This window comes from Oncorhynchus clarkii, chromosome 3, assembly GCF_045791955.1.
Source record: "Oncorhynchus clarkii lewisi isolate Uvic-CL-2024 chromosome 3, UVic_Ocla_1.0, whole genome shotgun sequence".
Taxonomy (NCBI): domain Eukaryota; kingdom Metazoa; phylum Chordata; class Actinopteri; order Salmoniformes; family Salmonidae; genus Oncorhynchus; species Oncorhynchus clarkii.
In genome coordinates, this window is record NC_092149.1 from 50,111,070 (window position 1) to 50,135,894 (window position 24,825).

Sequence of the window (24,825 nt, forward strand, 5' to 3'; positions counted from 1 at the left end):
TCATTGAGATGAGATAGGCGATGTTGTTTAAGAGCTGCCTTGCCCTATAAAAAACACTAACAAAATGTGAGTTTGCTATTCACAAGAAGCATTGCCTGATGTGAACCATGCCATGAACAAAATAGATCTCAGGAGACCTAATATTAAGAATTGTTGACTTGCATAAAGCTGGAAAGGGTTACAAAAGTATCTCTAAAAGCCTTTATGTTCATCAGTCCACGGTAAAACTAATTGTCTATAAATGGAGAAAGTTCAGCGCTGTTGCTGCTCTCCCTAGGAGTGGCTGTCCTACAACGATGACTGCAAGAGCACAGCGCAGAATTCTCAATGAGGTTAAAAATGTTGACATAAAAAAAAGTAGTGGACTACATTAGGCTACGTTCAGTAGACCTGTTTTTCCCCACCAATCAAAGCACAGAGAAATGGACTAAGAATAATAATTGAATAGAGACATTGGTGATTTTATGAGCTTAATCAGATCTAAATTATTGTTATTGTCACTGAATTAATTATGTATTAATCCGACTTGTTAATGTTGTTCTGTTCGATTTGTAGTGTTGGCCTATTAATTGTGCTAATATTATATGTTAATTATGTTCTGGCTTGCCGACTATTGGCTCAGAATTTTTTTGGGCCCGAGGCTAACCCTAGTTGACGAACCCTGTCCTAAAGCTTCTGAGCCACTATATCAAAGCTAGTTGGCGTGATCCATTAACTCCATTAAGTCATTTAGACGACATCTAGACCTGACCGTCTATCAGCTAATCTAATGATTAAATAAATGTTACAGGGACATAATACAGGTGCAGAGGGAGCTGTTGGATCTGGATAGGCAAGGGTTGCCCACGTGATGAAATCTCAGTTTAAACCGTAAGTAGTGGATATTCAGACGGTAGATCCAAAGGTTAAGGTTAGGCAATAGGGAATTGAAATTGGTTGAGGTTAGTGTAAAGGTAGCCTTGATTCCAGCCGTTCTACGTGTGTCAAGACATTCTCAAATGCGAATACAGTGTTGCAGGGGAGGCTGGTGGGAGAAGCTAAAAGAGGACGAGCTCATTGTAATGGAATGAGCCCGTCCTCCTATAGCTCCTCCCACTGCCGCCTCTGCAGTGTTGAGATCTGATAAAACGAGACTAGGGTAAGGGTTAGGATCATTATTGGATAATAACCTTGGCTGATGCTCAGGATCAATAGCCCCATTTATACAGGGTGCTACTGTGCCTTGCGAAAGTATTCGGCCCCCTTGAACTTTGCGACCTTTTGCCACATTTCAGGCTTCAAACATAAAGAAATAAAACTGTATTTTTTTGTGAAGAATCAACAACAAGTGGGACACAATCATGAAGTGGAACGACATTTATTGGATTTTTCAAACTTTTTTAACAAATCAAAAACTGAAAAATTGGGCGTGCAAATTTATTCAGCCCCCTTAAGTTAATACTTTGTAGCGCCACCTTTTGCTGCGATTACAGCTGTAAGTCGCTTGGGGTATGTCTCTATCAGTTTTGCACATCGAGAGACTGAATTTTTTTCCCATTCCTCCTTGCAAAACAGCTCGAGCTCAGTGAGGTTGGATGGAGAGCATTTGTGAACAGCAGTTTTCAGTTCTTTCCACAGATTCTCGATTGGATTCAGGTCTGGACTTTGACTTGGCCATTCTAACACCTGGATATGTTTATTTTTGAACCATTCCATTGTAGATTTTGCTTTATGTTTTGGATCATTGTCTTGTTGGAAGACAAATCTCCGTCCCAGTCTCAGGTCTTTTGCAGACTCCATCAGGTTTTCTTCCAGAATGGTCCTGTATTTGGCTCCATCCATCTTCCCATCAATTTTAACCATCTTCCCTGTCCCTGCTGAAGAAAAGCAGGCCCAAACCATGATGCTGCCACCACCATGTTTGACAGTGGGGATGGTGTGTTCAGCTGTGTTGCTTTTACGCCAAACATAACGTTTTGCATTGTTGCCAAAAAGTTCAATTTTGGTTTCATCTGACCAGAGCACCTTCTTCCACATGTTTGGTGTGTCTCCCAGGTGGCTTGTGGCAAACTTTAAACGACACTTTTTATGGATATCTTTAAGAAATGGCTTTCTTCTTGCCACTCTTCCATAAAGGCCAGATTTGTGCAATATACGACTGATTGTTGTCCTATGGATAGTCTCCCACCTCAGCTGTAGATCTCTGCAGTTCATCCAGAGTGATCATGGGCCTCTTGGCTGCATCTCTGATCAGTCTTCTCCTTGTATGAGCTGAAAGTTTAGAGGGACGGCCAGGTCTTGGTAGATTTGCAGTGGTCTGATACTCCTTCCATTTCAATATTATCGCTTGCACAGTGCTCCTTGGGATGTTTAAAGCTTGGGAAATCTTTTTGTATCCAAATCCGGCTTTAAACTTCTTCACAACAGTATCTCGGACCTGCCTGGTGTGTTCCTTGTTCTTCATGATGCTCTCTGCGCTTTTAACGACCTCTGAGACTATCACAGTGCAGGTGCATTTATACGGAGACTTGATTACACACAGGTGGATTGTATTTATCATCATTAGTCATTTAGGTCAACATTGGATCATTCAGAGATCCTCACTGAACATCTGGAGAGAGTTTGCTGCACTGAAAGTAAAGGGGCTGAATAATTTTGCACGCCCAATTTTTCAGTTTTTGATTTGTTAAAAAAGTTTGAAATATCCAATAAATGTCGTTCCACTTCATGATTGTGTCCCACTTGTTGTTGATTCTTCACAAAAAAATACAGTTTTATATCTTTATGTTTGAAGCCTGAAATGTGGCAATAGGTCGCAAAGTTCAAGGGGGCCGAATACTTTCGCAAGGCACTGTAGCTGGCATCCTGTGTCCTGATCTTGCCCACATTCTGATTGTGCCCACATTTTTAAAAAGGTGTAGAAGATTAAAATAACTATTGTGATCAGATCTTCCCGACCATTTCGGAAGTAGTCGGGATTAATTGATTGGTTGGATGGATTAAATAGATGTTTTTCTCTCACCCATCTACACATAATACCCCATAATGACAGTGAAATTGTGTTTAGACATTTTAGATATTTCTGTATTTCTTTAAAAAGAAATGTTTAGCTAATTTGCACACATGTATTGTACAATATTTGCCCATTATTTTCAAAATTCTAACTCTGTCAAATTCGTTGTTGATCATTGCTAGTCAACCATTTTCAGGTCTTGCCATATATTTTTAAGCAGATTTAAGTCAAAACTGTAACTTAGCCACTCAGGAACATTAACTGTCTTCTTGGTAAGCAACTCCAGGTTTTAGGTTATTGTCCTGCTGAAAGGTGAATTCATCTCCCACTGTCTAGCTGAACACAGACTGAACCAGGTTTTCCTCTAGGATTTTGCCTGTGCTTAGATCCATTCCATTTATTTTTTATCCTGAAAAACTCCCCAGTCCTTATTGATTACAAGCATAGCCATAACATGATGCAGCTACCACTATGCTTGAATATATGGAGAGTGGTACTCAGTAATGTGTTGTATTGGATTTGCCCTAAACATAACACTTTATATTCAGGAGAAAAAAAGTTAATTGCTTAGCCACATTTTTTGCAGTTTTACTATAGTGCCTTGTTGCAAACATGATGCATGTTATGGAATATTTGTATTCTGCACAAGCTTCCTTCTTTTTACTCTGTCAATTAGGTTTGTATTGTGCAGTAACTATAGTGTTGTTGATCCTTCTGTTTTTTTCCTATCACAGCCATTAAACTCTGTAACTGTTTTAAAGTCACCATTGGCCTCATGGTGAAATCCCTGAGTGGTTTCATTCCTCTCCGGCAACTCAATTAAGGACGTCTGGATCTTTGTAGTGACTGGGTGTATTGATACACCATCCAAAGTGTAATTAATAACTTGCTCAAAGGGATATTTAAACAGTTTTTTTTTACCAATTGGTGCACTTCTTTGCGAGGGATTGGAAAACCTCCCTGGTCTTTGTGGTTGAATCTGTGTTTGAAATGCACTGCTCGACTGAGAGACCTTACAATTATCTGTATGTGTGGGGTACAGAGATGAGGTAGTCATTCAAAAATCATGTTAAACACTATTATTGCACACAGTGAGTATATGCAACTTATTATGGAACTTGTTCAGCACATTTTTACTCCTGAACGTATTTAGGTTTGCCATAACAAAAGGGTTGAATACTTATTGACACAAGACATTTTCGTTCATTTAGCTAAACATGATTCCACTTTGATATTATGGGGTACTGTGTGTAGGCCAGTAACACAAAATCTCAATTTAATCCATTTCAAAATCAAGCTGTAACGCAAAATTTTTTTGAAAAAGTTGAGGGGTGTGGTGAATACTTTCTGAAGGCACTGTGTAATATTTTAAAGGCACAGTGCATTCAAAATGAGGTTTTCCTGTGTTTTATATCATATTGTACAACAGCTAATGAAGCTAACGTTGTAAAAGTGTGATTTTTTTTCATCCGTGTTTTTTCCTGATAGTTGCTAGTTGAAAATGCAATCTACACAGGACCTTCTAATCAGCAGATTTGCATGGGTGGGAGTTTTGGCTTTCCATGGTGACATCACCATGCGGTAAATTGGTTAATAAATTGGTCCAAACCTCTCTGCCCATAACGGCTAGTTATCAGTTTCCCCTCCCACTCAGACCACTCCCAGAGAGTACTTTTAACATTCTAGCTTTTATTTTATCAGGTAAGTTGACTGAACACATTCTCATTTACAGCAACGACCTGGAGAATTGTTACACGGGGGAGGATTGGGAAAGAACAAGCCAATAGGAAGCTGGGGATGATTAGTTGGCGATGATGGTATGAGGGTCAGATTGGAAATTTAGCAAGGACACCAGGGTTAACACTCCTACTCTTACGATAACTCTCTTCCAAAAGACGGCACCCTACACAGGGCAATGTCCCTTATCACTGCCCTGGGGCATTGGGATCTCCTTACACCAGAGGAAAGAGTACCTCCTACTGGCCCTCCAATGCCATTTCCAGCAGCATCTGGTCTCCCATCCAAGGACAGACTTTGCTTAGCTTCAGAGGCAAGCCAGCATGGTGCTTGAGAAATTAAATTTTTATGGAAATCTATTACAGTAAGGTACTTAAATTGTTACCCAGAAATGAACCCCCCCCCCCAATCCGCCAATGCCCTTTCTCAAAAAATGAGATGAAGTCACTTAAATAATGGTAGAAGGCATAGATTTCAGCTTTATTGTCGTCACATTTTTTTTGTCATTGATTTATTTACAGACCTGTACAGTGCTGCAGGTTAAATGGTATATGATATAGATGAGTCCTTAGACGCTGGGGGGAAAAGAAGCATTAGGATCTCCCAACATACTTTTTTTTTTTGTTGCCCATAATCAAACTGAAGGCTTGACTGGAAGACTGATGTTACAAGATGTAACTGTTCCCGACATTGAAATATTTAGAAGGAAGGAATCCAGGTATACCTCGTTTGTACATACTTTGGTATACCTTTGTGTTTATGTCAAGCTGTAAGCATTGTGAACTGCGACATTGACCATCATTATACAAAGCATTTGAATTCTGTGTTCGACATAGCTTCAAAGGCAGGGTAGCTTGGGGCGGCAGGGTAGCCTAGTGCTTAGAGCGTTGGACTAGTAACCGAAAGGTTGCAAGTTCAAATCCCTGAGCTGACAAGGTACAAATCTGTCGTTCTGCCCCTGAACAGGCAGTTAACCCACTGTTCCTAGGCCGTCATTGAAAATAAGAATTTGTTCTTAACTGACTTGCCTAGTTAAATAAAGATGCAAAAAATAAAAGGCAGAGATAATGCCTCTACCATAGAAGGCTATCACTGTTTTATTATGCTTGATATATGGCATGCAGTGCTAGCCGTCTCCTGCATAGTAAAACGACTGGGTAAAATTCATCCGAGTGAAAATCAAGCTTGATGGATTTTTTTTGTTTGATTTCATTGTGTTTTTTGCAGCTTGATCTGTAAAATTGTTTAAAACATTAGCTGAGGCAGTAACAACAGTGATCTGTGATCTGTCCAGTTCTTAGATTTAGGAATGATAGAGCTGTATGGGGGGGGGGGAGAAAAAAGTTGTCACCGCTAAGCTTTTCAATTGGTTTACATAATTGAATGGGTTCAAGAGATTCATCTTTCAACCCAGATTAGTGAAAATGCTGTTATATATTTGTTGCTTTTAACTGTAATGGATTTTTGGGTGTAGCATTTGAGGCACACCACTACCATTTCCTTTACTGAGCATACCTAATGACTTAGCAGCCGAATCTTACTTGAGATGCACAGGTCAAACTTCCTTAGCCGGTGAAATAATGTCTACTTGTTCTTTGTGGTGTGTATACAATGGCACTCTGATTTAATGCTCTGTGAAATGTTCCATGTTGCCCAGCCTTGACTCATCCGCCATTTAAAGCTTCTTGAACATCAGTTGTGGTATGGTAGGAACTGACCTGCCATGACTGACTAAAACCCACTGATATGACCTATCTTATAAACGCCATACGAAAACCCATCAAGCGTATTGTGCTTGTACTACCATTCATTAAGGACTTTGACAGTTGTTCTCCTTTTCCAAACAACTCAACTCTCCATTGTGCTTATGTGTGCCTATGGCCTGTTAAAATAGCATCGTACTATTTTAAGAAGCCATTTGCTCTCAATAAAAATACCATGGCCTTGGAGAGTTGCATATTTGTGCTGTAAATTCTATGGGGCGGATGGCAGCAGTTCCTCATTACGTAGAACACAGTATGTTAAAACCAGGGTGCTTGGCCCAAGACATTTTGGCGAAAGCAAAATGTATTTATGAACCCAGAACTCGTTTTGTGTACAAAAGCCAAGTCTCAGTAAAAGTGTGTCAATCCATCCTCGTGTCCTGATTTCCTCGAGGCATGGGGGACTTAGCCAGCCCTCAGGGATGTCCTATTGTCAATGGCATTCAAATTCATAGAATGGGAGGGTGCTGAACCTCTGTAAAACATTCCTAAACATAGCCGCAGGAAGTAGGGATGCTGAGGGTGCTGCAGCACCCCCTGATAAATCGAAAAAAACATCCTTAGTGAACTTGGCCTTTATTACTCCTATATGAGTGGACAAAAATACTCATCAGCACCCCCAACCCAAAACATCTTCCCACGGCCATGTTCGTAGAGCATCATTTCGTCAAAGTGACCGTTGTCAGGTCCTTGGTTGCTGCAGCTCGTCGTCGTACATGCTTAATGGGTAGGTGGGCAGGATGAATAATGAGCTCTCCTTTGTTGGTCGACCACAGGCCCCCTGGGATGCCATTATCCAAGAACCCTGAACTGGGAGCTTCTGTCTGGGCAGACAGATGGAGAGGGAGGCATGTACCTGCTGACTCTAGCAAAAAATCTCAAGTGAAAAACATTGGCCATTTGAGGTGCTAATAAATAACTTCCTACATCGGAACTGCTATTTGGCCGCAAGGATGGCACGCGTCAAGCGGAAACGATAGATATTCACTGAAAGGCAGAACCGGTCATTTTCAAAGCAGGATTCAATGATACTCTTCTGCTTTATCGGCTCCCAAGACAAATATATCACACACCCCAGCTCGGAACTCTTATCATCTAGCTAACGATGGAGACAAGCACATGGTCTGGATTGAAAATGAGAGGATTAATCAAGGTCTTTGTCCAAGTATGAATTAAACAGAAAAATGGCTTTGGACCATAGAATGGCATCAACATCTTGCATCAGCTAGTAGATCTTCGTAGTGTATTGTTTCAACCTGAAGGAGAGTGATGTCTGTCTGTCTGTCTGTCTGTTGGGCATCCAGTAGTCTTCTTTTCCCCAGAGGTTCAAGGTGAATCCCATAACAGAAATAACACTCTCTGGCAATGCCCTCCCCCATCCCCCTCATGGCACATCACACTCAATGTAGGGGATGTCAATGTAGCGGCTGTCCACCTCCAACCACTGCTGCACGGCCCGGGCCACTATCTCCTCGGACAGCCGCTGGGCATACTCCAGCAGAATGGGGTCCACCCGGGCAGAGTCGTCCGCGGACCCCGTCTCATAGTGGACCAGCAGCGCGTTCTCGCCCTGCCACTTCCCAGGATTGCCGTCCGCCTTCACCGAGTTGGCGTACTGGATCGGATCGCTCTTCTTGGATTTGACGCATCCCATTATATAAATCATGGAGCATTGATCTCAGAGAGGAGGGGAGAGAGAAGGTGGTGAAGGAGGAATGTGCCGGAGGGGGGCTTGGCCCCTGGTTAAGAAGCGACGGCTAGGAAGCCGATTCTTGTCTTAACTGAGCTGCCCTGAAATAGTCCAGACAGTCAGCCATGCTCCTATGCTGCCCTACTTATATCTTCCCCTGTGCTGTAGGGAGAGAGAAGAGGGAAAGGATTTCAGTTATTTACTTTCCATCAGAATCTGCCTAAAATTACCAAATGGCAGAGAAAAGACTTGAGGCCTACTATTTAGACAGTGACTTAGCATCATTACCCCTATTACCACACAGCAGCAGTAGCTACAGGTAACTGCCAAAATAAAGGAAAACACTAACATAAAGTTGCTGACTCGTGGTGGATTTAATGCACCTTGGCTTACATAGATTTTATGCTCATCAAACCATTCAGTGACCACTCGTGCCCTGTGGGCATTGTCTTCCTATGGGGGCATAACCACAGTAGCCAAAACAATGGCCTGCCTAGAATTGGTATACATGACCCTAAGCATTATGGGATGTGAATTTCTTAATTAACTCAGGAACCACACCTTTGTGGCAGCACTTGCTTTCAATGCACTTTGTATCCCTAATTTACTGAAGTGTTTCCATGGCAGTTCCCTGTATCTACTACTAGTCCAGACGCCTAGACTAGGCAGTTGTAGTGACCTTTGGGGAAAAGGTGAGTCTATGACAGCTGCTATTTGGGCTTAGAGTAGTTATTTTGAACATAATTTGTATGTATTACCCATGATCTTGTTGTTTTGTATCCTCAGTCTTTTCAGTCTTCATAAATAGACCACGTGACTCTGGGTTGAACGCACAAAGCACTGCTGTTATTTGCTGTAGTCTCCATCTGTCCTGGTGTGTGTTGCCTCAGTCCTGCCTGATCCAGATTCACAGCGGCGGGCGTGTGATTATTTATTTTAGACAGAGCAGCACACTATTATATCATCCTGTTCATCTCTCACATAGGATGAGCCTTTTTACTGAAGTTGCAAAATGATGCCACTGTAGCTTATGCATTTTGACAAGAGGCTACTGCTTATCTAACTACAGTGCTGAGCCATAAAACGTCAAAACATATTTTTTTGTTGTTACATATACACATCATTTCACATTGTGGGAAAATAGGATATTGTCTGTTCCATATATCTCAAGCATGTCACTCTAGCCCTGATATCATGAGAAGCGACCCTTGAAACCCCCTCCCCACCTTTAACTATAACCCAGCTTTATTGAACTAATAAAGGCATATGTGGAAGAATGTCACTATTCAAATGTGAACATAAAAGGTCCAGGAGAAATACTAGCCCGGATGGAGGAAGGGCGAAATAAATGGTTGTCCGCGTTGTAAATAGGCTTCTAAGAATTCTTACATGAGCGTATTTCTGTTCAATATGTTTAGAGGTAGCGTCTAGTCCAATTCATACACAGTTACCAGAAAAATAGGTACATGGAATATTGCTGAAGCGTGGGATAGGCAGCCTACCTTCAAAAAGACTCTTGGAAAAGTAGGACTGGATGAGTTTCCCTCCATGAATATCAAATTCATCCCGTAGGAAAACGCATCGTTTTATCTTGAACGACACGTTTCAATAAAGAAGTCTCATACATCCACACGGTTTGTGAACCGAAATCACCAAACGTGCCGCCTCTCGGACTGTGTCTACTCCGTCTCCTTATCAAACCGCCGAATATGCGTCCAACGCTTGAACATGAAACTTGGAAGGCAGCGACCACATTGGTCAGGTTTCTCTCTCAGCACGAAATTTCCACCAAGTTACCAAACTGGACATTCAATGTTCCACCATACCACATTGTGCAGTAATCCCACTAAATACAAACATCGATTTAATTAAACTCTCACATCCTGGAATAGTCGGACATGGAGGACTATACCTTCTTCTTGCCATCATTCTACTGGAGATTCTACATAAATCATCGTTGAAAGTGTTGCCTGTTTGACTCAACGTTCTGAAGGCAGTTAGTAAACTGTAGAACGGGTTGTGGAGATAAATTGTGCGCGTTCACACGGGTTACTGTTACTTGTAGAATATCACCCTCTTGTGGCGCATGGTGGCTCCATGCTTGACTCCTCAGTGACTATTGAAATGTTTAAAGTAAGGAATACAGTCAGTTGTTTCTATAAACTATCTACCTATAGATTACATTCCTGTCTCTTGCCTTTGATGGACGTTTACCCACGATTAGCTTCCTTGTATCAAAGTGTTCTAAGGCTACTCATGCGCCTGTCGAGAGGTCTGGATCATTATGGCACGAGGTATATTAGCGAGCTTTCCCAATAGCCACTGCAGTCGCACTGTGTCAGATTTTCAGTTGTGAGTTATCGGATATGTTCAAAACCAATTGGTGTCATTTAAAAATATATATATGACGCATTCATAAAACAGTAAAACTCATTGGACGAGTGTGCGTAAAACGGTATAATGTACATTAGTTAAATTCGTTTATGTTTTTGTAAATACAGTATGGTATATTTTCTTTCACATAAGGGTTCCAGTCTCAAATTCGATAACGACAATAGGCTATAATTAAACCATTCATTGACCTGCCATGCCATTCATATTGCTGCGTAAAATGTGCATAAAGTGGGCAATTTGATTGACTCTTGTGAGCCATACACATCTTCTAAATGCCGGTTGCGTTGATCTAAATTATAATCCATATGTTACTGTTTATTTGTGAAGGAAAATAATATCTCATAACCTGTGCGTAATTTTGCAACTGTTGTTGATTAACCGCATGATGGCACTAAACGTCTGGACTAAAAAGCTTTCGTAAATAGTAAGCGCAAACACCTCAAGACAACAATATCCAGTAGCCTATAGATTAATACAGTATCGTAGGCCTACAGAAGAGCCCATTTCGCCATAAATGTTCAATGCAATAGTATCTATCCTATAGCCTATTGACAAAAGTATTTAGCATTTGGAAACAAGTTTAGAAAGAAGTAGGTCTACTCCATGTAGCCTATATCAATATAGACTAAAGAGTGGTTCCTGTCATATTTGTCAATTAATATACCTTACATTTTCGAGAGAAACAGATTTAGAGAGTTAGGCAAACTGGTCATATAACTAACTGATCACAGGGGAAGGGAAGTCATAACACCGATTCATTTGAACCCTGTCGCGTTGATGGGATGAGCGGAAAAAACGCCTTTTCTCAGTGGCGTTCCTATGGTGACAGGCTTGCGGATTTAAGTTTATGCAATTAATCAATATAACCGCATCCGTAATTTGATTTGACCATTTGCAGAACTGTCTTGTCTTTGATTGATAGTGTAGTTGTCTCAAAACTATTCCGAACCTTGCCATACCTCTTTTAAGGGTTGACAGAAAAATACAGTTGATGTCTGTCCGTTAAATTCATTGTTGCCAGCCCAACCAATCGTTGATTTTGACGACACAAAAGAGAGGCCAAAGTTGCAGTATAAAAAGGGCTGACGAATTAAAGTATGCCACCTATCAGTGTAGAGCCTGATTTTAAACACAGGCGACTCTGTAGTCCGCCTTCACGCAAATACGTATTCACTTTTGGATTTTTTTTTTTATAGCAAACTCCGCACCTTAGATAATGAATCTGATGCAGGTTCTAATTTATCTGAGTTTTATGGTTGCTTTCGGTCCAATGGGTCTTGGTGATCAAACGGCGCACCACCAATCCCCGGCCACGGATGACGGTGAGCAGTGCTCAACATGCGAGGTCCGACAGCAGATCAAAAACATGAGATTACACGCCATCAAGTCACAAATTCTTAGCAAACTGCGACTCAAGCACGCGCCCAATATTAGCCGAGATGTTGTCAAGCAGCTCTTGCCCAAGGCACCACCTTTGCAGAAACTTCTTGACCAGTATGATGTACTTGGAGATGACAATAAGGATGGACTTATGGAAGAAGATGATGAACATGCCATCACAGAAACAATCATGACAATGGCCACTGAACGTAAGTTGTATATGCTATTATTCAATGCAACACTATGTGTCTCAATATAATAACTTTGAAAAGGCACCAGAGCTCAGATGTTTTTTACGCATGGGGCACAGTGCGCAACTTCATGTCTGATCCGGTATTAGCCTTCTTGCACCACTATGTTGGAAATAGGTTGACATTTCATAGGAATTATTCATGATTTGTTTATCTGTCATATCATGTTGACTTGAAACAAATATATAACTTTTACGTCCGAGCCGAGTTCCATCTTACAAGGTGCTAGTGGCTCTGGTGTTGAGTGTGGCGGTTCTAAAACTATATAGGCTATATTGGAAGATACCCTGGAGATGACACATTGCTGAGTGTTTTATAGTTTATCAATGTGTCATGACATTGTAACTTTAAATCTATATTTTGAAAGTGGTTTACCAAGGGGTTTCGGTAACGAAAACACAATTGTGAATTGTGTTACATAGAACCGCAAAAAATAGCAGTCATTTAATTTAGAAATGTAGTTTAATTGAGAAAATAGATAATACATTTGCATATTATAATTCAAGTTCTAATTTTTCTCCTCCAGCCGAATCCATCGTCCAAGTCGATGGGAAACCCAAGTGTTGCTTTTTCTCCTTCAATTCGAAGATTCAGGCGAACCGCATAGTTCGGGCACAGCTATGGGTGCACCTTCAGCCACCTGACGAAGTCACCACCGTGTTCCTGCAAATCTCCCGCCTGATCCCTGTCACGGACGGGGGCAGGAACATACAGATCCGGTCTCTAAAAATCGACGTGAATGCAGGAGTCAGCTCTTGGCAGAGTATCGACGTGAAACAAGTGTTGTCGGTGTGGCTGCGGCAACCGGACACGAATTGGGGGATCGAGATTAATGCGTTGGACTCAAAGGGAAATGATCTGGCCGTTACCTCAGCTGAAGCCGGAGAAGGACTGGTGAGTTTAGATTTATCTCCCATCGAAGCAATTTACAAATAGGTTCGTAGTTTATCCTCGTGGGATCTATGGGAAGTAATCCATAACCAATTTAGTAATGCATAATAATGCAATATCCACATTTAACACCCTTGGCAAGAGAGGGCAAATTCATGTTTGTGTCAAATTGTAACCAGACTAATTTAGAACCAGGGCTTCAAATACCAGTTGTTTATTATCGATACCTGCTGATCAGAGGGGTTTTGGCACTCTGTGGATTTGCTCTCATGTGCTCATATTTAAAAATATAAACACACATACCTAACATACCACATACCTAATATCCTGTGACAGAATATTTGCCCTTGCCACCAATAATCTCATGTCCTATCACCTGGTTACATAAAAATTCACATTATTCACATGGCCAGAACTTCCAGAAGTCTTCTGTGTGACTGTGCTAATCAGAGGAATTTCCTACAGCCTCTGTTATCACACACACACATGCGCACACACACACACACACACGCACACACACACACACACACACACACACACACACACACACATTTAAAGGAGAAGGGTGGGGTTTGCACACAGCTGGCACCCATTTCTGGTGCAATTAGAATACTTTTTACCAAACCAAGCATTAAAGTGAGTGTTTAAAAATGCAATAATTTCAGTGGCACAAAGTATCACAACACCCAGGTTTGAGACCTTGATGTAAAGGATCAGCAATATTAGATTGGAGTAACAAACTCCAATATGTTTCCCAACGTGTCACGTTTCTGTATTGTGCCTTCACAGCAACCCTTCATGGAGGTGAAGATTTCGGAGGGCCCGAAGCGCTCCAGGAGAGATTCGGGCCTGGACTGTGATGAGAACTCCCCCGAGTCCCGCTGCTGCCGGTACCCCCTCACAGTGGACTTTGAAGACTTTGGCTGGGACTGGATTATTGCCCCCAAGCGCTACAAGGCCAACTACTGCTCTGGTGAGTGCGAGTACATGCACCTGCAGAAGTACCCCCACACCCACCTGGTGAACAAGGCTAACCCCCGGGGCACCGCAGGGCCCTGCTGCACCCCCACCAAGATGTCCCCGATCAACATGCTCTACTTCAACCGCAAAGAGCAGATCATCTACGGCAAGATCCCATCCATGGTGGTGGACCGCTGCGGCTGCTCGTGAGCGAGAGTTCTGCTGGGGAAGGGGAGGGGCTTAGCCAGGGTCTCCACCCTGGACTTTGGGACAGATCCATCCATCACTACCAGTGCTTTCTGCAGAACACAGTGCAATAGAGCCACAATAGCGGCTAAAGAAACACCTGTCCATTCGCTGAGCAGGCTTCAACCACGGACATGTCTCGTTCGTTTTTTTCATTTTCATTTTCTTCTCTCCTCCAATCACATGTTCGCCCCACAATGGCCTAAAGTCACAAGGATGTAGGAACACAATGCCTGTTGGACTTGACATGGACACACACCAGACCTAGGTTCAAATAGTATTTGTTTTTTTTCTTCAAATACTTTAATGGAGAAGGGTGGGGTTTGCACTTTGGGGAATAATCCATTGGTTCCATTGAACCAGGCAAGCTCAATCAAGTGCAGCTTAAGTATTGGAAATAAAACAATTCCTTTTTAAACCCAGGTCTGACACACATAGACTAATCCCCCAACCCCCCAAGCTTTTACAGCGTACGTTTAACTATCGGTGTGATAATCATATAAGCAATGTTTGAGAGTGAAACCGGGAATCCTCAAGGACTTTTGAAAGGGCTTGGAAAACTATAGCTGAGGACTCAGTCTGAACTGGCCTTCATGCACAATGCCATAAACACCATATACACACACAGCAACAGTGCATTCTTATTCAACTTCTAATCATAGCTTTACCACCATTCAACTGCCTGAACTGCCCTACTCACTTGAATTATTCTTATTGTAAATCAACATTACTGGACAGGAGGACTTGAATCGGAAGCACAATGAATGCAGTCTACACATTGAGATGTGTTTAAGACAGAGAAATATATATTTGAATGTTAAAACCACGTTTAAACTCTGTCTTACAAATAACACAGTTTGCACTATGGCAAACCAATAGAAAGAATTGGTTGCTACAAAAGTTGTAAAAACTGATTTTGATACGTTTGCTAATTTGTATTGTATATGCCATTGTTTCCATTAGCAGTTGCCTTTCTAAACCACTGTTAGTAAATGTATAAGACCACAAACTAGCAAGAAAACGTTACAATAGCGACTGTATACCTGTTTAACAAATAAAGGTGCTTGCTTATATGTTAAGTTCAGTTATTTCATACAATAGCTTGGTAATGGTATTTCAATGCACAAGGAATACTTGGGATGTGAATGCATTCTAAACAATGTGCTCTTTCAGCAATGTGTTCTGACTGACACAAGTGCCATGTGGAATCATATAGAGGTCATTTATAACATTCCTGTTCGTGTGCATTTGGTCACAAGCCTCAGTCATGTAAATCCAATCATAAGATGAAGGTTCTCGTAATAAACACAACGATACAAATTTATCCATACGGTTCCAATTCACATCCAATAAACGTGGTACAATATAGACAGCAACAGAGTTCATTATTTTCTGCGCCAAATAGGGCTCAAACTTACAATGTTCTGCACAGCACAACTTATAACCAGCTGTCTAAGCCATCAGGGCAAGAGACAGGTCTGTCATTCCATGAGTGACAATTGGCTTTAGATCTCATGGATGGGGACATCACTGATACACTCCGGCCAACATGCTACGGGCAGGTTTCTCATCCACTACACAGACAATTTAGTCAAAGAGCGCAAGCCCCAAAACCAACCCATCCATGAGTGTGCCCAGGCTAAGGAACAGCATGGCTCTTACCATACCCTTTCAAATGATTGGAACAACATGGTGCCTTTCAGCTGACCAATCACGCAGACCCAGGCACACCTGGTGTTACCATTTCGTTTCCTCATCAAAACAACATAAAATAAGCCGAGTGGTCTGGATAACGTACACTGGGATCCGAAATTATTGACAGCCTTGATAAAGATGAGTAAAAATTAGCATATAAAATAAGTAGTTAAAAGATTGAGCTATATTGTAGGCTCCCCAAAAACTATTTTATACTAGTACAATTGTATATTAGAAACTTGGTCTCAGGTGGATCTTCCAGCACAATAATCACAAGCACACATCAAAATCCACAAATAAATGCTTAATGGACCACAACATTTTGTGATTGCCATCTCAGTCTCTGGATTTGAAACACATTGAAAACGTGGTTTGAATTGAAGAGGGAAGTCCAGAAGCAAAGACAAAGGATATCAAGGATCTGGAAGTATTCTGTTTGGAGGAATGGTCTAAGATCCCTCCCAAAGTGCTCTCCAACTCATAAAACATTTGAGAAAAAGGCTCAGTGCCGTTATCCTTGCAAGGTGAGGTATTGAAAACGGTGTCAATAATTTTGAAGAAATTTTTTCACTTGATATTACTATTTTTCTGAGCAATTGTATTAGAATAAAATATAATTTCTCCAAAATGTTTAGCATAAAATATAGCTCAGTATTTTAATAATTTATTTTATACAGAAATGTTTGTTAATTTTATCAAGCTTGTCAATAATTTCAGACCCCACTGGATGTCTCATTCAGTTGAGTTTATCCACCATTATTCTTTCAACAGATGTCTTCTACTGATGGATAAGCAACAGGAGGTGTGTGAGTTTGTGTTCTTGAGTTTGTGGTCAGAAGGCATTGTGGTCTAATGAGAGGATGTGAACTCTTGCATTCTGTCAGCATGACTTATTGGACTGATGGCTTCATGGAGGCTTCACTTCCGCCCAGCAGAGGGCGAACTGAGCAATGGCCCAGAGTGACTTCCTTTCCTGCTGTGAGTTGGAGGCCTGCCATGACAGTCAGGTGGGAATCTAACAGAAGGGTGCAGTGGATTCACAGAATAGCTTTCCTTGAGAGTCAATCTGTTTTTCAAACGCTTTCCCTTGCCCACTGCCAGCCATACTCATGCATACGGACACGTAACAGGTGCATTTTCAAGAAGGAAAGAGCTAAAGAAGCAAGTTCTACACATGACATGGGCCCCATACTGTAATAGTGTGCATATAGGCTACATAGCAATGGAAGGAAGTTCTAAGAAAGACCACAAATAGTAGTAGGAAGGTAGAATATTGAAAAAATCATGCCAGATCCAAATCATTCTCAGAGGTAGATGTGATCAATTCAATTAAAGCATGTAATAAAATGACATTCACACAAATAACATTGAACGTTATGAATCAAATGTCAACATTACATATGCCGATTTTTCCAAAATGTTTACGATGGTGGAAAAATGACATCTATAGTTCAATGCAATACCTGATGTAACTCTTTACAATATAGACTAACAGATTCATGAACACCAATGAACGCGGTAGTTAGCACAAATACATGATTAATTATGTTACAAAGCATTGAGTATTCTTTATGCCAACATCATATTTTCCACCAGGTTCATCTATTTCATTTTGCTGAGATTGAGCTTTCAGAATTTGTAAAGGAACTCAAATCTATTGATATTAAGAAAGCGGTTGGCCCGGATGAATTGAACCCTTATTTAAAAAAAATTGGTGCAGAGATCATTGCTGCCCCTCTCACTCATATATTAAATCTTTCATTGGCGAGTAATACCATACCAAAAGTCTGGAAAACGTCACACCTTTGCGTAAGGGTGGAGATCCGTCCCAGTTGGATAACTATTATCCCATATCTAAATTGCCTGCACTGGCAAAAGTTTTGGAAAACCTGGTGAACTCACAGTTTAAATACTTTCTTTATAATAACTCAGCGTTATCTCAGTTTTAGAGCCAAGCATAGTACAGTTACTGCTGTAAGTAAGGTTGTAGGTGATATAGATACTAGATACTCAGGACAAGAACAATCACTATTTCACTTTTTATTGACTTATCGAAGGCCTTCGACAATGTTGACCATGCCCTACTGTTGTATAGACTAAAAAAGGTTGGTTTAAGTGTTGATGCACTGGATTGGTTTCAAAACTACCTTTCTGACAGAACACAGTGTGTTGCTCAGGAGGGTATGAAATCTGAGTTTCAAAGGATTACAAAAGGAGTTCCCCAGGGCTCAATTTTAGGTCCGATCGTTTTTACACTCTATATAGATTACATAGGGAAGATTATTGATTCTGCTAATCTCCATCTGTATGCTGATGACACAATGATTTATTCTAGTGCATCTAATATTGAGAATGCTTTTCAGGATTTACAGTTGGTTTTTGATGTTTTCAGAAGCAGCTTTTCCAATTGAAACTTGTGCTTAAAGCAAGGAAAACAAAGTTTATGGTTTTCTCTGCCCTGAAAGTAAACAGATGGAGTCACTTGCAGATTTGAACTATAACAGGCCAGCAAATTGATAGGGTCACCTCCTATACGTATCTTGGGATTTGGTTAGATGAAAAGCTGAATTTTAAACAGCACATTGATAACTTGACCAAGAAACTGAAGTTGAAATTGGGTTTCTATTACAGGAACAAATCTTGCTTTTCAATGTTAGTCAGAAAATATCTTGTTCAAAGCACTTTAAAAAAAATCAGTGCTGGATTATGGTGATATTGTTTATATGCAGGTCTCCGCAAGTAACTTGAAAACTCTGGACACAATGTGTCATGGTGCTTTAAGATTCATTACAAATGCTAGATCACTGACCCATCACTGTGCTTTGTATGCCACGGTGCATTAGACCTCTCTTTCCACCAGGAGGCTAAAGCACTGGTCCACTTTTGTGTACAAAGCATTGATGGGACAACTCCCTTTGTATCTCTGTACTTTACTGACCAGATACAGTAAAGAACAGTCTTCAATGCAGTCTTCGTTCACAGTCGCTGCTGTCCTTGTCTGTTCCTAAGGGTAGAACTGAGATGGGGAAACAATATTTTTTCCCATAATGTCCCTTCATCCTGGACATGCTTCAAAAAGGTTTTAAAGTCAGGGGAGTTAGTGACCTTCTCTGTTTTTTTAAAACTCGGATTGACAACACTATTTGTGAAAACTGCAGTTGTTTCTCATCTTCAATTGTATCTGTAACTTGTGACACTTTGTCTTTTGTGTGTATTTTGTATACTTCTGTAATATTTTATGGACACGCTGCTATTTCCCTGTTTTGCATTCTTGCCAGGTCGTCCTTGCAAAATAGTTTTTTAACCTCAATGGGTTTACCTGGTTAAATAAAGGTGAAAAAAAGAAAACAAATCTAGTTCAATGTTGATCTAATACATAATCGGCAATATAGCCTCATGTTGCGGGCCCTATACTAAACTGGTAACTTTTCTCCCTTTACTTATTATTGTTTATTCCCTAAGAGTCTAGTGACGGCCCCGTGCATAATTCTACGTAACATAATAACAAAACAAAAATGATAATCTGAGTGGAAAATCTGCCTCTTACTCTCCATTCTACTGGCGAATGTGTCAATCACTGGAGAATGAACGAGATGAGCTCTGTTCGAGACTATCCTGTCAACAGGACATTCAAAACTGTAATATCGTGGCTGAACAAGGACATGGATAATATTCAGTTAACTTGGTTTTCCATTCATCGGCAAGACAGAACCGCAGCCTCCGGTAATATAAGGGGGGGTGATGTGTGTATCTTTGTCAACAACAGCTGGTGCACATTTCTACTATTAAGGAAGTCTTGAGATTTTGCTCACCTGAGTTAGAGTACCTCATGATAAGCTGTAGACCACACTATTTACCAAGAGATTTTTCATCTAGATTCTTCGGAGCTGTCTATTTACCACCACAAACCAATGTTGGTTCCAGAGGCGATGCTCCCAGTGGTCGGGGACTTTAATGCAGGAAAACTGAAACCGTTTTACCTAATTTCTACTAGCATGTCACATGTGCAACTATAGGGAAAAAAACTCTAGATCACCTTTACTCCACACACAGTGACATGTACAAAGCTTTCCCTCCCCCTTCATTTGGCAAATATGACCATAATTCTATCCTTCTGATCCCTGCTTCCATGCAAAAACTCAAACAGGAAGTACCACTGACAGTCAATACGGAAGTGGTCCGATGAAGCGGATGCTAAGCTACAGGACTGTTTCGCTAGCACAGACTGGAATATGTTCCGGGAATTCATTAATAAGTGCATCCAAGACGTCGTCCCGCAGTGACCGTACGCACATATCCCAACCAGAAGCCATGGATTACAGGCTAAAGGCTAGAGCTACTGCTTATAATAAATCCCGCTATGCCCTCCATCAAACAGGCAAAGCATCAATACAGGACTAAGATCGAATCCAATTACACCGGCTCTGACGGATTGGCAGGGCTTGCAAACTATTACGGATATACAAAGGGAAACCCAGACGTGAGCTGCCCAGTGACGCAAGCCTCCCAGACAAGCTAAATGCCTTCTATACTCGCTTCGAGGCAGCAGTGGAAAAAGTATCCAATTGTCATACTTGAGTAAAAACAAAGACTCTTAATAGAAAATGACTCAAGTAAAAGTGAGTCATCCAGTAAAATCCCATTTGAGTAAAAGTTTATAAGTATTTGGTTTTAAATATACTGAAGTATTGAAAGTAAATGTATTTACTAAAATATACTTAAGTACCAAAAGTAAAAGTAAACATAATTTAAAATTCCTTATATTAAGCAAACCAGATGGCACAATTGTCTTGCTTTTTTACAAGCAAAAAGGGGCACACTCCAACACTTTTGATAAGTGTGTGAATTGGACCATTTTTCAGCCCTACTAAGCAAGTACTTTTAGGTGTCAGGGAACATGTATAGAGTAAAAAGTACAGTATTTTTGTGAGGAATGTAGTGGAGTAAAAGTAAACATTATCTAAAATGTAAATAGTAAACTAAAGTACAGATACCCCAAAAAATGACTTAAGTAGTACTTTAAAGTATTTTTACTTAAGTACTTTACACCGCAGCTTCGAGGCAAGCAACACTGAACCATGCATGCTCTCCGTAGCCGATGTAAGACCTTAAAACAGGTTAACATTCACAAGGCCGCAGGGCTAGACGGATTACCAGGATGCCCAGTCTGAGCATGCTGGCAAGTGTCTTCACTGACATTTTCTCCCTGACCGAGTCTGTAATATCTACATGTTTCAAGCAGACCACCATAGTCTCTGTGTCCAAGGGTACCTGCCTAAATGACTAACGTCCCGTAGCATTCACAACTGTAGCTTTGAAAGGCTGGTCATGGTTCACATCAAACCGCCATCCCAGAAACCCTGGACCCACTCCAAATCGCATACCACCCCAACAGATCCACAGATGACGCAAACTCTATTGCACTCCACACTGCCCTTTCCCACCTGGACAAAAGGAACACCTATGTGAGAATGCTGTTCATTCACTAAGCTAAGGACCCTGGGACTGAGCACCATCCCCTGTAACTGGATCCTGGACTTCCTGATGCCCCCCTCCCCCCCCAGGTGGTGAGGGTAGGCAACAACACATCCGCCACGCTGACCCTCAACAAGGCTGAAAAGATTTGGCATGGGACCTCAGATCCTCAAAAGGTTCTACAGCTAAAATTCTAAATCAAATAGCTCATTGATCCATGGGATGACCATCTTAAAACAATTCCATATGTTAGCTTACTAGATCTCCCCCCCCCCCCCCCCCCCCACACACCTTTTAGAGTCTATAATGATTTACTTAAGAAACTTTGTGGGTCCTATTGTAAAGTGGGCACTATTCATGCTTTATACAATTATTATACCTAACAACCATGGCATTTTTACTTCATTAAATGTATATATTTGAGGACTTATTGAACAGCTCTTAAATACGTTTTTAGGATTATAAATGTAATCATCAGGTAGGCGTGCTTAGGTGATAAACCTCCAAACAGCATCCTTCTATAGAATCTCCAAAAATGCTTTGCTCTGTCGCAGTGGTGGAAAAAGTACTCAATTGTCATACTTGAGTAAAAGTAAAGATACCTTAATAGAAAATGACTCCAGTAAAAGTGAAAAGTCACCCAGTAAAATACTGCTTGAGTTAAGTCTGAATAATTTCACATTCCTTATATTAAGCAAACCAGATGCCACGATTTTTGTGTTTTTTATTTATTTACGGATAACCAGGGTCACACTAACACTCAGACATAATTTACAAACGAAGCATTTGTGTTTTTTGAGTTGCCAGATCACAGGCAATAGGAATGACCAGGGATGTTCTCTTGATGTGTGTGAATTGGACAATTTTTCTATCCTGCTAAGCATCTGGGGCTTCCGAGTGGCGCAGCGGTCTAAGGCATTGCATCTCAGTGCTAGAGGCGTCACTACAGACCCTGGTTCAATTCCAGGCTGTATCAGAACCATCCCTGATTGGGAGTCCCATAGGGCGGCGGTTTGGCCGAGGTAGGCCGTCATTGTAAATAGGAATTTGTTCTTAACTGACTTGCCTAGTTAAATTAAACAATTTAAAAAACACTGAAATGTAACACTTTTGGGTTTCAGGAAAAAGTTCATTACTTTGTTTAGGAATGTAGTGAAGTAAAAGTTGTCAAAAATATAAAAAAGTAAAGTACAGATACCCCATGAAACAACTTAAGTAGTACTTTAAAAGTATTTATACTTAAGTACTTTACACGACTGTTCTGTTGCGGTAGCAATAATACTGCACGTGTTGGATTGTTTTCCTGGTCTGCTGCTTAATCAGGGGTGTCAAACTCATTTTGCCCTGTGGGCTGCATTCGGTCTTCAACGAGGTCCGTAGGGCCATACAAATTTTAACATTTTTATTTCCTTGCTGTCAGAATGTTCATTTTTCTCTATCCATCGTTTTATGATTTTTTTTTTATGCTCCCTGATTGTCTAGCTTTCATTTGAGTGATTATTAGTGGTGTCAAATAAGGGGTGAACTGCAGCGGTGAAAAGTTTTGACTAATCATTCCTACATCTGTCACTGCTAGTTTTTCCAGAGAAGTGATGCTGTCAACAACATTCCATGCTTGACAGGTGAGGAAGTGACAGTGAGAAAAGTGGAAGGAAGGGAGGTGGGGGGAACCCCAGCGGTGGCTAGGGAGACAGCTCAGGATTCCCCTTCGTCTGGTCCACCTCCTACCAGTCCCAGATGGGCAGAGGGCCACGAACAATCCAACATCTGGAGAACTTCGGCAGACGTGCAAGACCTACAGAATCTGCTAAAATAAACGTCTGTGGAACACTCTGACAGGCACCTCTGTGGGGCGGAAGGACACCCTTGGAAGGTACATAGGTTGATAGGGAGGATGAAGCTGTCGCACTTGACAAAACCCTTTCGTGTTGTGTGTCTTCGCATGTGTTCTCTAACTGATTGGGGAATGTCTAATGTCTGAGTTGTCATCAATGGCTAATCACTACTATTTCAGGCGTGAAGGAGACTTTTGGGCAGCCATACTAGAGGGACAAGCACTTTGTTCTGGCTCTTTGGTAACTGGTGTGGATTTGATCCTCTGTGTGCTCATGCCTCATCTATTTATCTAGTGACCATCTATGGGAAATCTTGACTGCCCATTGTCTAATTCCTAAGTGGCACATGAGATGGTTCAAAACAGGGGTCGTCAGCTCCAGTTCTCAGGGGCCAAAGTGTCAACTTTGCACTTCATTGATCAGACACGGATTCAAAGGGGCGAAGACCTGTGCTGATGCGACTCGGGGAGCTAATGCAAGTCCTCAGGTCTCAGGAAGGTTACTCATCACACAAGTGAACCACTCAACCACCTACACTTAATTTCACGCAGAGACCCATCCAGGTCACAGCACCAATGTGACAGAGTGGGGTTTAAACCTGGGTCTCCTACAAACCAGCAAGTATTCAAGTCTCAAGAAGGTTACACATTACGCAAGTGTGAGTAATGAATTTCATCAACGTAGATAGGTTAGACACTGGCATAAAATTGCAGCAAGAGATGGGCCAATCCACCACAGAGAAGACTGGGAAAGCTTCTTAATCCTGGAAAGCCTCTCAATCCTCACACTGCTTGGAATCCAGATACCTGCAGATACGTAGTAATCACAAAAATAACCAGGAGAGGACGAGAATCAGGGGCCAGCTGAAAGGTTGTCTGTTAAAGTCTCTCGGGGTCCAAAGAAAACAATGAAATGCAATAAAAGGAGCCCGTCTGGAACAAGGGGAGCCAAATGTGAAGCTGCCTGTCATCAGGCCGCAATGATTTATCCTTCCCGTCCATACTGCTGCTTGCTTTTTCACTTAGCGGAGGAATCAGCGCTCCCATACCAAAATATACTGACCTCTGGAAAGCCATCACATGATTAATGGCATTGTAAAGCTACTGGAAGTTGGCAGATGGGATATTTTTGGTATCCATTCAAGAAAAATGTCAATTGCAAATGTTTTGTCACTTCTCTGATATCACAGAGTTCCATCCTCTGAAACAATCGTGTTCACGAAACGTCTAAATATCTATCTTGGTTTAGGAAGAGGACAGTGACTAACATAAATGCATCTTTAAGACAGCCAAAGTCCAAGGCAAGTAAGTATTTGTTCCCAGGGGGCTGTGGACTGACAATGATGAAGGAAAGATGTTCCTCTATGGTGACAGGGAAAGATCTGGCTCACGGAAACTGAATGTCTCCCACAGTCATTCCTATGGATGAAGAGGAATGTCACATACAGCACCTTCAGAAAGTATTCACACCCCTTGACTTTTTCAACATTTTTACAGCTTGAATTTAAAATGGATTA

At 41.3% G+C, this 24,825-nt stretch overlaps 2 protein-coding genes across 3 annotated transcripts; one reads left to right on the forward strand and one right to left on the reverse strand.

Annotated features, from left to right (window-relative positions):
* Positions 1-5,177: 5,177 nt before the first annotated feature.
* Positions 5,178-10,181, reverse strand: LOC139406003 (small membrane A-kinase anchor protein-like). 2 transcript variants are annotated; one of them, XM_071148464.1, is made up of 3 exons: positions 9,685-10,171; positions 8,941-9,078; positions 5,178-8,344 (listed from the first exon to the last, which is right to left on the reverse strand). In XM_071148464.1, exon 3 carries the CDS (start codon positions 8,156-8,158, stop codon positions 7,877-7,879), a length of 282 nt encoding a protein of 93 aa, XP_071004565.1. In that variant the 5' UTR covers positions 8,159-8,344; positions 8,941-9,078; positions 9,685-10,171; the 3' UTR covers positions 5,178-7,876. The 2 variants fall into 2 exon arrangements, with proteins under 2 accessions (XP_071004565.1, XP_071004566.1); XM_071148465.1 differs by lacking the exon at positions 8,941-9,078 and having other exon boundaries at positions 5,200-8,344; positions 9,685-10,181.
* A 1,497-nt stretch (positions 10,182-11,678) lies between these two features.
* Positions 11,679-15,377, forward strand: LOC139396642 (growth/differentiation factor 8-like). The gene is made up of 3 exons (XM_071143582.1): positions 11,679-12,165; positions 12,734-13,101; positions 13,888-15,377. Exons 1-3 carry the CDS (start codon positions 11,793-11,795, stop codon positions 14,266-14,268), a joined length of 1,122 nt encoding a protein of 373 aa, XP_070999683.1. The 5' UTR covers positions 11,679-11,792; the 3' UTR covers positions 14,269-15,377.
* The last annotated feature ends 9,448 nt before the right edge of the window (positions 15,378-24,825 follow it).

Excerpts from the sequence above, each read along its gene's own strand:
- LOC139406003 (XM_071148464.1), bottom strand. The coding sequence starts at position 8,158 with ATGATTTATATAATGGGATGCGTCAAATCCAAGAAGAGCGATCCGATC.
- LOC139396642 (XM_071143582.1), top strand. The coding sequence starts at position 11,793 with ATGAATCTGATGCAGGTTCTAATTTATCTGAGTTTTATGGTTGCTTTC. Across the intron at positions 12,166-12,733 it reads CATGACAATGGCCACTGAAC|CCGAATCCATCGTCCAAGTC; the intron begins GTAAGTTGTATA and ends TTTCTCCTCCAG. Across the intron at positions 13,102-13,887 it reads CTGAAGCCGGAGAAGGACTG|CAACCCTTCATGGAGGTGAA; the intron begins GTGAGTTTAGAT and ends GTGCCTTCACAG.